The 14061-nt window shown below is 44.3% G+C and overlaps 1 protein-coding gene across 1 annotated transcript in view; it reads right to left on the reverse strand.

Moving 5' to 3' along the window:
• The window catches only part of LOC139576869 (syntaxin-2-like), a 155118-nt gene that overhangs the window by 30989 nt on the left and 110068 nt on the right, over positions 1-14061 (reverse strand). The window contains exons 13-21 of the mRNA XM_071403415.1: positions 13444-13566; positions 10089-10193; positions 8983-9033; positions 8365-8385; positions 5368-5409; positions 4771-4981; positions 3822-3976; positions 3182-3261; positions 2387-2496 (exon numbers count right to left, since the gene is read on the reverse strand). Coding sequence (XP_071259516.1) covers positions 2387-2496; positions 3182-3261; positions 3822-3976; positions 4771-4981; positions 5368-5409; positions 8365-8385; positions 8983-9033; positions 10089-10193; positions 13444-13566 — 898 coding nt within the window. The remainder of the gene's footprint in view (positions 1-2386; positions 2497-3181; positions 3262-3821; positions 3977-4770; positions 4982-5367; positions 5410-8364; positions 8386-8982; positions 9034-10088; positions 10194-13443; positions 13567-14061) is intronic.

Consider the following 14061-nt stretch of genomic DNA (forward strand, 5'->3'; position numbering starts at 1 on the left):
AACAACTCTCACAGTGACGAGCAGTAAGTAGTATAAACAACTCTCACAGTGACGAGCAGTAAGTAGTATTAACAACAACACTCAGTGAAGAGCAGTAAGTAGTATTAACAACTCTCACAGTGACGAGTATTAGGTAGTATAAACAACTCTCACAGTGACGAGCAGTAAGTAGTATAAACAACTCTGTGACGAGCAGTAAGTGGTATAAACAACTCTCACAGTGACGAGCAGTAAGTAGTATAAACAACTCTCACAGTGACGAGCAGTAAGTAGTATAAACAACTCTCACAGTGACGAGCAGTAAGTAGTATAAACAACTCTCACAGTGACGAGCAATAAGTAGTATAAACAACTCTCACAGTGACGAGCAGTAAGTGGTATTAACAACTCTCACAGTGACGAGCAGTAAGTGATATTAACAACTCTCACAGTGACGAGCAGTAAGTAGTATTAACAACTCTCACAGTGATGAGCAGTAAGTAGTATTAACAACAACTCTCACAGTGACGAGCAGTAAGTGGTATTAACAACTCTCACAGTGATGAGCAGTAAGTAGTATTAACAACAACTCTCACAGTGACGAGCAGTAAGTGATATTAACAACTCTCAAAGTGAAGAGCATTAAGTAGTATAAACAACTCTCACAGTGACGAGCATTAAGTAGTATAAACAACTCTCAAAGTGACGAGCAGTAAGTAGTATAAACAACTCTCAAAGTGACGAGCATTAAGTAGTATAAACAACTCTCAAAGTGACGAGCATTAAGTAGTATAAACAACTCTCAAAGTGACGAGCAGTAAGTAGTATAAACAACTCTCAAAGTGACGAGCATTAAGTAGTATAAACAACTCTCACAGTGACGAGCAGTAAGTAGTATAAACAACTCTCACAGTGACGAGCAGTAAGTGGAAATTAACAACTCTCAAAGTGACGAGCAGTAAGTAGTATAAACAACTCTCACAGTGACGAGCAGTAAGTAGTATAAACAACAACTCTCACAGTGACGAGCAGTAAGTAGTATAAACAACTCTCACAGTGACGAGCAGTAAGTAGTATAAACAACTCTCACAGTGACGAGCAGTAAGTAGTATAAACAACAACTCTCACAGTGACAAGCAGTAAGTAGTATAAACAACAACTCTCACGGTGACGAGCAGTAAGTTGCATAAACAACTCTCACAGTGAAGAGCAGTAAGTAGTATTAACAACAACCCTCACAGTGAAGAGCAGTAAGTAGTATTAACAACAACTCTCACAGTGATGAGCATTAAGTTGTATAAACAACTCTCACAGTGAAGAGCAGTAAGTAGTATTAACAACAACACTCACAGTGAAGAGCAGTAAGTAGTATTAACAACTCTCACAGTGACGAGCAGTAAGTAGTATTAACAACACACAGTGAAGAGCAGTAAGCAGTATTAACAACTCTCACAGTGACGAGCAGTAAGTAGTATTAACAACACACAGTGAAGAGCAATAACTAGTATTAACAACAACTCTCACAGTGAAGAGCAGTAAGTAGTATTAACAACAACTCTCACAGTGAAGAGCAGTAAGTAGTATTAACAACAACACTCAGTGATGAGCAGTAAGTAGTATTAACAACAACACTCAGTGATGAGCAGTAAGTAGTATTAACAACAACTCTCACAGTGATGAGCAGTAAGTAGTATTAACAACCCTCACAGTGAAGAGCAGTAAGTAGTATTAACAACTCTCACAGTGATGAGCAGTAAGTAGTATAAACAACTCTCACAGTGATGAGCAGTAAGTAGTATTAACAACAACTCTCACAGTAATGAGCAGTAAGTAGTATTAACAACAACTCTCACAGTGATGAGCAGTAAGTTGTATTAACAACTCTCACAGTGAAGAGCAGTAAGTAGTATTAACAACCCTCACAGTGACGAGCAGTAAGTAGTATTAACAACTCGCACAGTGACGAGCAGTAAGTAGTATAAACAACTCTCACAGTGAAGAGCAGTAAGTAGTATTAACAACAACTCTCACAGTGATGAGCAGTAAGTAGTATTAACAACAACTCTCACAGTGATGAGCAGTAAGTAGTATTAACAACTCTCACAGTGAAGAGCAGTAAGTAGTATTAACAACCCTCACAGTGAAGAGCAGTAAGTAGTATAAACAACAACTCTCCAAGTACAGTACAGTGAAGACTAGAGAGGACAATCGTAAAAGCCACATTAGCACTGATTGATCCACAACTGCCTAATCCTCGTCTGATCTAATGCCCATACAGTAAATACATCCCATAATCCATGCTGTCTCTTAGCAGCAACAATCATTCTGCTCTGAAATAATAATAATTTTTAAATCATGTGAATTGGTTTTTAAGAGAGAGAGGGTAAAATACAGTGAGATATCAGACCTTCATAGAAGCCGTCATCATCCATGGTCCCATACACGTAGAGGTACTTCCCTGCCACCAGGGGGAGCTCTGCCTCAGGATGCTCATTGGGCCCATTACAGGGGTTATAACTGGGGGAAAGAAAGAGTAGAGTACAATAGAATCAAGCTGATGAACTCGCTGCGTTGCTCCTCTGAACCCAATACAAGTGGAAATGTGTCCAATTATCTCAGGCTAGATGATGAATTCAGGTTCAAAAAGGTCCAAAACCCAGGATCAAAATGAGACAATTATTAAACACAATATTAGGAACTGTGTATGGACAATTAGCTTCTGTCAAAACTTGATGACATTGTGATGGGAAAGCACAGTAGCCTAGATAAATAGCATCCGAGCAATTCCAAACAAATCCAAGCACAGTTACATTTTTGCCACAAACACTGCAGTAGCAGTACCCTTGTGTAACTCTGTGATAGGGGAATTGCTGAGTGCTGCAATAAAAAACTAATATAAAATATACAATTTTCCAACAGGCTACATTTTCCAACAGGCTAAATGAGATAGAAAAAAACAGTGGGGGTGGACAGCACTGGGTTCCATTCATGTATTTGCCTTTGTTCTAGGGGATTCCAATTATTTCAGCTGACAGTTCATTTTATTTGGTGAGAGCATAGCACTGCATCATTATTAAGAGGTGAGTTCAAACCTCAGTGGGACAATGTGGGTGGAAAACACTTCTGAAAAGTGCTGTGCAGGGATGCATTTTTAATATAACACTGTAGTGTAAGGCATCTCAAAGCTGCTCACTCCTCTCACCTGTACCGGGCGATGCACAGACGGACCTTGCCTGTGAACCTCTTCTTGGTCCTAGTCGTTGAGCTTAGTTCTTTGTCCATCTGATGAGAGAGAACAAACCTTGAGAGATGTAACAACCAAATTTCAGTTATTTTTGTTTTCATGGTGGACATTTCTATGGTGGAAATCAGTGGGATGATAGCAGAGCCTATAAACGTATCCTATACACACTTGGTAAACCTGCCAAACCTCCTAGCAGAGGAGAGTAAAAGTAAACAGATAGGCCTTTTCCCACCCTATCCTTTCTGCCTCACTGTGTTTCCTCAGTCCTACATCTCCACCTGAGTGGGACTTCAGCTTAGACTTTCAAAACAGGAAGCAATTTTGCAATCATGTAATAAATGCTGTAATTATGTAACAGTATAATTAATGCTTTACCATCTTCTGAGGAGTTTTTTGAAAGGGCTATTTAGGTCCATCTTCATTAGGCTTATACAATCAGGGCTAGAGTGGAGGGAGGGAGGGAGGGAGGGAGGGAGGGAGGGAGGGAGGGAGGGAGGGAGGGAGGGAGGGAGGGAGGGAGGGAGGGAGGGAGGGAGGGAGGGAGGGAGGGAGGGAGGGAGGGAGGGAGGGAGGGAGGGAGGGACCTAGTAGGACTCACCTCAGTGAGGAGGGCCCGTTGAGAGCTGTCGGCCCGGCTGCTGCTGCGGGTGAGGAATGTTGGCTTTACAGACACGAGCTCCGGCTTGTCCCCACAGATCTGGAGCGGTCGGATGAACTCAGAGATCACAGATCTGCTCAGCGGACTCTCATTGCCTGCGGGCAAAACAAAGGAAGAGCTAAGATCTGAAATATGACTACGCCTGCTGAAATCATATTTCTATCTGTGCGTAACACTAATGTCCAAAATGGAGTGCAATATATCACATACAATTATTTATCCATTTCATCATGTGATCGTCATTCATCGTTATTATCACCATTCATCATCATCATCCATACCTCATTTGATTAGATACCATTAAAAGTAATACATAACATTGTAAGAACCAACAGCACAAACAACAGATGGATACAACCCATTAACAATTAGGAAAATAAGAATCCTAATTGCATTAGTGTTAAAAAACATACAGATCCTTATGTAATCAGAAGGAGAGTTAGATTCCAGGCACAGGCCCAATGTAAACGTCAGTATTATTGGCATGTACTGTATTTATTTAAGTCAACAACAAGAATGTGCCAAGCAGTGGTAAAGGCTATGTCATACAGTACCCTGATTGATTATTTCATTAGGCTACTTGCTCTATGTTGAGCCACATACGTCATAAGCACTGCCTTCCAGATCTCCAATTTCAGGAGCAGCTGCACGTTTGTCTTTCCATCATCATAACACCGAATTGTTAATTTAAAATGTATTTTGGCGTCATTTTGCTAGACTAAAGCTTTCCACCGCTTCCACTGTCTGATTTAACAGTTCAAACGTCCACATACAGCTCACAGATGACTGAAATAACATTATTATGAATATTCTTGTCTGAGCTGTGGTCTATGGCGTACATAATGTACACAGACAAGCTAAAACAAAGCTCTTCTGCGATTCCTCTAACCTTTCCCTGTGGGGGCGGCCAGCCCGTTGAAGAGCTGGGAGAGGGATTTGTTTGGCGATCCAGGGGATTCACACACAGTTAAGGGATCGGTGCCACTGCCAAGGGTATCAAACTTTCCAGTCTGTAGCCGGAACTTCTCCAGCTCTTTGGACAGGAGGTTGAACTGCTCACTTTGTGTCCGACATTTCTCCTCCAGCTCTCGGACTTTGGCCTGGCGACAGATAGCGAGAGAGGGAGAAAGACAGAGAGAGGGAGAAAGACAGAGAGAGGGAGAAAGACAGAGAGAGGGAGAAAGGAAGGAAGAAGTAGAGAGACAAAAGAGAAGAAAGTAACAGAAGGAAATAAAGTGAAAGAAAGAGAAAATCTGAAACCCAAAACTGTATATTTGTATAAATACACACACAAAATTAGGTAGGATGAGATATTGGACTTTAAATTACAGAGAAAAGGGAGTTGACACCTTAAATTTCCTATCAGGTAAAATACAGTCCAGTCATAAACACCTAAACTAGTCACAGTACGCAGATCACATGCAGGACTACAGTTAATGCACATTATTCTATAGAGCAGCCTCTTGTTAAGAGGAAGTATGCATACCAAAAACTGCACTGTGTTCAAAGCGCGGGGAATGCTCCTCAACTTCATTGCACAGAGATAGTAAAATAAAGGCAAGAGTCATCATCATGAGTTACGAAGCCGACAAAAGAGGGGCAACAGCAATTAAAACATCATAGAACCATGCAATCAAATCCTTGGCTTTCTACAGTGAAATACTGTCTGTTCTCCACACTGGCCCGTTGATAGGAGACTACGGTACAGTGGGAGAATAGGCAGGCCTAGCAGAAACCCCAGGGGTGTCCAGCTCAAGATCTTCCCTTGGGCAGGAGTAAGTGTTGAGTGGTAAGCATCAAATGGAGACAGACAACCCCTCTTCACATAAACCCAAATCAGCCCCTTCATCAGACCACCCTGAGAGCATTGCTGAAGCTACCATGTAATTTGCTGCACACTTTCCCCAAAGCACAGTGATGCCTAATGTCTGTGGCGTTTTATTCAACTGAATGACTTTCATGCAGACAAGTTATTGTTTGTCAGCACGTGAACATGCTGTTAGAGGAGGATTAGCATTTGCAATCACTGCATATGATTCAATGGGTTGATGCATTAACACAGAGGGTGGTTAGCCTTTCACCATCTTAAAGCCCTCCCCTGGGTCTATGACCAGTCCTGTAGTAGCCTTGTGAAACATGCTGCCCTGCATGCAACTCCAACCAGAATGAATGGTTACAATGTCCTCATAACATCAATTGTTTCCATTATGCCAGCATCTAAACACAATTCCTCAGACATTAGAATGATGCCATAACTAAAATGGAGGCATAACTCAAATTAGAAATGATGAGAGCGATTGTCTGATGGCCTCTCCTATGTCCCAGTCAGGCCTTCTGTCTTGTTGTGTACTGTCCTGTGACAACCCCTTCCCCAGTGACTGTACGGTAAGCAGAGCGGGCTCTGAGCCTAGTGGAGTGTGGATGCCTACACATGCATTGATGACAAGCTGAATGGAGGATGCGAGTGTGAACCATCATTGTATGGATAGGACAGCCTTGCTTTTGGGAGCAAACATTCAACAACTGAAACATGTTTCTGTCTGCACAGATACAACAATGCATCTTTTTGTAAATAATAATTTGTTCTTAATTGACTTGACGGGTTAAATAAACGTTAAATAAAAATAAAATGAACAGCACCTAGCTACAACAACAAAACCTTAGCAATTAATTAATGAGTAGCCATTGTTTCACTTCAGTATATGACATTGTTCAGCTCTTGAATCTTATGTTTCAAAATGAAAATACAGGGCATTTGGAAAGTAATCAGACCACTTGACAATTTCCAAATGTTGTTACGTCACAACCTTATTCTAAAATGGATTAAATAGTTTTTTCCCCTTCATCAAGCTACACACAATACCCCATAACGTCGAAGCAAAAACAGGTTTTTAGAAATGTTTGCAAGTTTATTAAAAAAAATTCAAATGAAATATTACATTTACATAAGTATTCACACATCTTCTTGGGTATGACGTTACAAGCTTGGCACACCTGTATTCGGGGAGTTTCTCCCATTCTTCTCTGCAGATCCTCTCAAGCTCTGTCAGGTTGGATGGGGAGCGTTACTGCACAGCTATTTTCAGGTCTCTTCAGAGATGTTCGGGCCACATTCAGAAACTTGTCTCGAAGCCACTCCCGCGTTGTCTTGGCTGTGTGCTTAGGGTCGTTGTCCTGTTGGAAGGTGAATCTTCTCCCCAGTCTGTCCTGAGCACTCTGGAGCAGGTTTTCATCAAGGATCTCTCTGTACATTGCTCCGTTCATCTTTCCCTCGATCCTGACTAGACTCCCAGTCCATGCCGCTGAAAAACATCCCCACAGCATGATGCTGCCACCACCATGCTTCACTGTAGGGATGGTGCCAGGTTTCCTCCAGACGTGACGCTTGGCATTCAGGCCAAAGAGTTCAATCTGGGTTTCATCAGACCAGAGAATCTTGTTTCTCATGGTTTGAGAGTCCTTTAGGTACCTCTAGGCAAACTCCAAGCGGGCTGTCATGTGCCTTTTACTGAGGAGTGGCTAGCGTCTGGCCACTCTACCATAAAGGCCTGATTGATGGAGTGCTGCAGAGATGGTTGTCCTACTGGAAGGTTCTCCCATCTCCACATTGGAACTCTGGAGCTCTGTCAGAGTGACCATCGGGTTCTTGGTCACCTCCCTGACCAAGGCTCTTCTCCCCTGATTGCTCAGTCTGGCCGGGCGGCCAGCTCTAGGAAGAGTCTTCAAACTTCTTCCATTTAAGAATTATGGAGGCCACTCTGTTCTTGGGGACCTTCAATGCTGCTGACATTTTTAGGTACCCATCACCAGATCTGTGCCTCGACACAATCCTGTCTCAGAGCTCTACGGACAATTCCTTCAACCTCATAGCTTGTTTTTTTCTCTGACATGCACTGTCAACTGTGGGACCTTATACAGACAGGTGTGTGACTTTCCAAATAATGTCCAATCAATTGAATTTACCACAGGTGCATTCCAATCAAGCTGAAGAAACATCTCAAGGATGATCAATGGAAACAGATGCACCTGAGCTCAATTTCGAGTCTCATAGCAACGGGACTGAATACTTATGTAAATAAGCTATTTATGTTTTTAATTTTTTACAAATTTGCTAAAATTGTGTAGATTCATGAGGACGTTTTTTATTTAATCCATTTCAGAATAAGGCTGTAATGTAACAAAATGTGGAAAAAGTCAAGGGGTCTGAATACTTTCCGAATGCACTGTAAATCTAACGCAATATCTCCCGTCAAAATCAGATTATGAAAATGACCTCTTGATGGACTGCCACTTTGGTGTGGTGTATGCTTAAAATGTGACTATCAATTGAATCCCCAAAACATTGCCCTTCCAATTGTGAAATGTCATTCCATCATGATTTACTTCGAAAGAGCCAAAAACTAGGGGGATATATCCCTGATGTATATTGTATTGTACAGGCAGAGATGGAAATATCAAGTAAATAAAAACAATTCTGAAATACCTGCATGCTGTCCAAGTGGTTCTGTATATGCATGAAACACACACCAATAACACAGTGAAATAAAGATGCAGGAAAGAAATGAAGCACAATTACACATATGAACACTCATACACACCTTGAAATCAAAACAGAATATTTTCTGTGGCACTCATGCAAAATTATTTGTTAATAATAATAATAAACAACCACACATTTTAAATAATATAATGATCAATAACGATGTATGTCGATATAATACTGTTTGTATCTACTGAATACACATTTACAAAAACACAATAGCTAATGTGTCATATCAAAAGCACTCTTCCATTCTTATTTCTCCACTGCTAGTTACAGTTTAGACTTTTTTTAAATCATCAAAATAAAGTCATCATGGGCAAGAATCTATTATTCCATTTGGCCTTCGTCTTTATGCATGCCACATTCACAACCTTCAACAGAGTGAACAGGGTCTCACAGACAGAGCCAGTAGAAAATGACCCTGGGCTCACACATGTCCGACTGGCAGGCTGAGCCGTACACACACACACACTCCAAAAGCAGACACACACAAGCACACGCACACACAACATGGCCAGCCAAACTCCTGTCACCCCCCCCCAGTGCCCAGACACTCACCTCTAACAGATGGACGGCTCCCTCATGCTCCTTCTTAGCCTCAACCTGAGCCTGTAAAACATAACATCTGTGTTACATTCAAAACACATACAACCCATTACCTCAACAACTGGACAACTGGACAACTAGACCATTGGGAACTGGCTGGACAGCACGCAAAAAAACACTCAACAAAATGCTATGTTTTTGAGCTGTTATGAAGGCCATCTATGAAAACAATGGTGTGTAAACATTCAAACAATTATAACAAACAATTAATAATGTATCTTCAATATACTTCTGTAGTGCTCTCTTGAAACTAGATTGCGAGGCTCTTCTAGAAGATTCATCTTTGTTTGATATAAACCCACTGTGTTGTATAATAAACATAAAGTAATGCATGCTAGTGTACTTCATGTGACTGGGAACATCTGTTGAGAAAACTAACGTTCCACATGAATAGGAGAACATCTGCACACTTTCCAATTTCATGAATCCACTTCCGAGGCAATTAATTGTAGAGAATGCAGAAAGCAGCCAGTGTCTCTATAGAAAGATAACGCTGTAATGAGCTCCTTTTGCTAATGAGAGAAAACAGAGCGTATTTATGGCCAACTCTAAAATAAGTAGCACAGGCAGTGAGAGAGAGAGTTAAACGGAGAGAGACAGAGAGAAATGGAGAGAGAGAGAGTGTGAGAGAGAGAGAGCGAGAGAGGCTGATGATTCCAGATGAGGTGTTGCTTGACATCAGCTCCTCTCCTCAGAGGTGGCAGGGACTACGTCAAATCATCCGGACCAGCCTTTTAGCAAGCCAACAAAAAACATCAAGTCTGATCCAACTTTAAAGTTTTATTGTGCTAATCTGCTCCCTGTAGCAGTGAAAGAGCTTGTTACTGAGTTACTTGGTTCCAGCACACACACACTCTCTCTCTCTCTCTCTCTCTCTCGCCCCACAGCCTGGGGGAATGGCAGACAGACAGACACAGACAGCTGAAGGATTTAAGAGGATACGGCGAAGCTGTAGCAGTGCTCAACACAAAGCTCTTTGACCTCTGACCCAGCACTGGTCTGGGCAAACAAGAGTGGCGGCCCTCCCTGTGCAGCTAGCGCTGGCATGGTGACCTTACCTGCTGCAGAAGGTCAATCTCCTGCTGCTTTGCATTGAGTACAGCCAAGGCTTGTTCATGCTCCAACTCTAGCTGCTGCCTCCGCTCTGCAGCCTCACGCATATGCTGTCATCAGAGGGCGGGGGGAGGTGGGAGACAGAAGGAGGGTGGTTTGGGGCATAGAGAGGGCTGCTGTTAGTACAACTAAAAACTCATGACATCAGGCTACCACAAGTCTCCGGTCATCTGTCCTCAACAAACTCCTGGCTTATATGTTGCCATTACTGAGCTTCGTGACAGTTATTGGACCTCCAAGTCTTAGAACACTTTAGGCAGAGGTTATGTCAAAACACCCATGTGACCAATGTCAATGACCAATGTCAATGTACAGTTTGTATCAAATGATCTAAATTAGAGAGACCCCCCCCCCCCCCCCCCCCAAAGCCTGGATCTTAACTTCAAAATCCGTACTAGAAGGAATGTTTGAACATGTTTGGACGAGAACTGGAGAAGATTTGCTGTGCATGATCAACCAATCATCAATCAACTGTTCTCAGTTTTCTGCACCCTTTGGGTAACAATACCTGTGTGTGATGTCACTACAGAAGAGCTGTCCTAAGCAATGATGTGTTTGCATGATCAATACAGGGTTTTAAGTTACAAGAAAAGGGTGCGCAAACTCCAAGGCGTGCTCACTTGTCCGTGGTCATCATTAACAAAAGAAGCCATACAAAACAAAGGCTAAATGCAAGGCCTTCCTCAACCATTATGTCAAAGTGCCATCTAGTCATCTTATTGCTTTCGTTTAAATGGTAAGAATCAGAAAACATTTTCATTACATTTTCATGCTGTCCAATATACATCTATCCCCTGGGTTATTTCATGTCATCAAGCCTGTGTGTGATATTGTCATCATGAACAGTGATACCCAACCCCAGCTCTCCCCTCTCCCACCCCTTCCACATATTCACTGAACTCATAGACGCGCCTCATCATGCACAACCACATTTCACAGCGCGCTGGATTGGTCCAAGCCAGCTGCCCATTCGTACTGGACTGGTCCTAGCCAGGTGCCCATTCATACTGGACTGGTCTTAGCCAGGTCCCCAGTCATACAGGATTGGTCCTAGCCAGGTGCCCATTCATACTGGACTGGTCTTAGCCAGGTGCCCAGTCATACAGGATTGGTCCTAGCCAGGTGCCCATTCGTACAGGACTGGTCTTAGCCAGGTGCCCAGTCATACAGGACTGGTCTTAGCCAGGTGCCCATTCTTACAGGACTGGTCCTAGCCAGGTGCCCATTCGTACTGGACTGGTCCTAGCCAGGTGCCCATTCGTACTGGACTGGTCTTAGCCAGGTGCCCAGTCGTACTGGACTGGTCCTAGCCAGGTAGCCTTTCGTACTGGACTGGTCTTAGCCAGGTGCCCATTCGTACAGGACTGGTCTTAGCCAGGTGCCCATTCGTACAGGACTGGTCTTAGCCAGGTGCCCAGTCGTACTGGACTGGTCCTAGCCAGGTGCCCATTCGTACTGGACTGGTCCTAGCCAGGTGCCCATTCGTACTGGACTGGTCTTAGCCAGGTGCCCATTCGTACAGGACTGGTCTTAGCCAGGTGCCCAGTCGTACTGGACTGGTCCTAGCCAGGTGGCCTTTCGTGTCATAGGAAAGCAGCCCAGACAAATAGGGAGAGCTAGCATGGCCAGTGGGGTGAAGAAAAGCATTCAAAATGGGACTAGAGTGGTCTGTTCCCCATACAAATGGACATAGCAGTGATACCTGATCAATCTAGCGGGGGAGAGGGGGGGTGGAGGGGAAGGGGATGGAGTGGTAGGTGGTAGGGGTGAGGGGTAGGGGATGGAGGAGTAGGGAATGGAGGGGTAGGTGATGGAGGGGTAGGTGGTAGGGGTGAGGGTGAGGGGTAGGTGGTAGGATGGGGTAGGGGATGGAGGGGTAGGGGATGGAGGGGTAGAGGATGGAGGGGTAGGTGGTAGGGGTGAGGGTGAGGGGTAGGGGTGAGGGGTAGGTGGTAGGATGGGGTAGGGGGTGGAGGGGTAGGGGATGGAGGGATAGAGGATGGAGGGGTAGGTGGTAGGGGTGAGGGTGAGGCGTAGGTGGTAGGATGGGGTAGGGGATGGAGGGGTAGGGGATGGAGGGGTAGGTGGTAGGGAATGGAGGGGTAGGTGGTATTGGATGGAGGGGTAGGTGGTAGGGGATGGAGGGGTAGGTGGTAGGGGATGGAGGGGTAGGTGGTAGGGGTTGGAGGGGTAGGGGATGGAGAGGTAGGTGGTAGGGGATGGAGGGGTAGGTGGTAGGGGTAGGTGGTAGGGGATGGAGGGGTAGGTGGTAGGGGATGGAGGGGTAGGTGGTAGGGGATGGAGGGGTAGGTGGTAGGGGTAGGTGGTAGGGAATGGAGGGGTAGGTGGTATGGGATGGAGGGGTAGGTGGTAGGGGATGGAGGGGTAGGTGGTAGGGGTTGGAGGGGTAGGGGATGGAGAGGTAGGTGGTAGGGGATGGAGGGGTAGGTGGTAGGGGTAGGTGGTAGGGGATGGAGGGGTAGGTGGTAGGGGATGGAGGGGTAGGTGGTAGGGGTAGGTGGTAGGGGATGGAGGGGTAGGGGATGGAGGGGTAGGTGGTAGGGGATGGAGGGGTAAGTGTGGGGAGGACAGACTGCTCCAAGCTTCCTAGTCTTTCACAGCTTCTGGTCAAGCTTCCTCCCACATCGGCACTGGAAGGCAACAGACAGGTCAGGGATATTATATATGAGAGAGAGAGAAGAGGGAGAGAGAGAAAGACAGAGAGGGGGTGAGGGAAGGGTAGAGGCTGGCATAGGGTCAGGCTCTGTTAAACAACCTGAGCTAGAGCTGATTCTTATTAATCACAGACATACAGTAGACATGCAGTAGAGATACAGTAGAGATGCAGTAGAGATGCAGTAGACATACACTAGAGATGCAGTAGAGATGCAGTAGACATACACTAGAGATGCAGTAGACATACAGTAGAGATGCAGTAGACATACACTAGAGATGCAGTAGACATACAGTAGAGATGCAGTAGACATACACTAGAGATGCAGTAGAGATGCAGTAGACATACAGTAGAGATGCAGTAGACATACACTAGAGATGCAGTAGAGATGCAGTAGACATACAGTAGAGATGCAGTAGAGATACAGTAGACATGCAGTAGACATGCAGTAGACATACACTAGAGATACAGTAGAGATACAGTAGAGATGCAGTAGACATACAGTAGAGATACAGTAGAGATACAGTAGACATGCAGTAGAGATGCAGTAGAATTACAGTAGAGATGCAGTAGAGATACAGTAGAGATAAAATAAGGTTATCTACAGTGTGTCACCAGACTCTCACCTTTAGCACCTGCTCTAGGTTCTCCAGTTTGCCTTGGAGCTGGGTCTTCTCCCGCAGGGCTGAATCTCTCTCCTGAGTCACAGCACCGAGGGTCTCTTTGAGCTGCTCATACTCTGACTTCACCTGCACACACAGAGCACAAAACAACACAGGTGTTTATCAAAAACGACTGATTTCAGCACTCAAAGAATAGCCCGCAATTACACAGAACATTTTTCTGAATGGCTGGGTGGCTGGCTGGCTGACTGGATAATGACAGCTACAGTATAATAATGGTGGAGTAACAGAACATGTTTTCACTGTCATAGATGTGTATTGTAGCATGAAACTGGGTCTGGGATTAACTACTGTATACATTTGTAATTCTTGGTTCTTATTCAAAAAGGAAACCTGAACAGAGTTAAGTGAATGAAGTTGTATTTTGTAATGCACTACAATAGCTACTGCTACTGTAAAATACAATTAGAAATAGGATGGCTGCCATGTAATCACACCATTTATACTATGACTTACACAGGGAGGAAGGAGGCTGTAACACCAACAACAACACACAGAACTATTTCAGAGTCAGTGGTCCATCTCCACACAGTGGTGGGGGGGATCTGTCTGTAGAAGGAT

Source organism: Salvelinus alpinus, chromosome 5, assembly GCF_045679555.1.
Source record: "Salvelinus alpinus chromosome 5, SLU_Salpinus.1, whole genome shotgun sequence".
Taxonomy (NCBI): domain Eukaryota; kingdom Metazoa; phylum Chordata; class Actinopteri; order Salmoniformes; family Salmonidae; genus Salvelinus; species Salvelinus alpinus.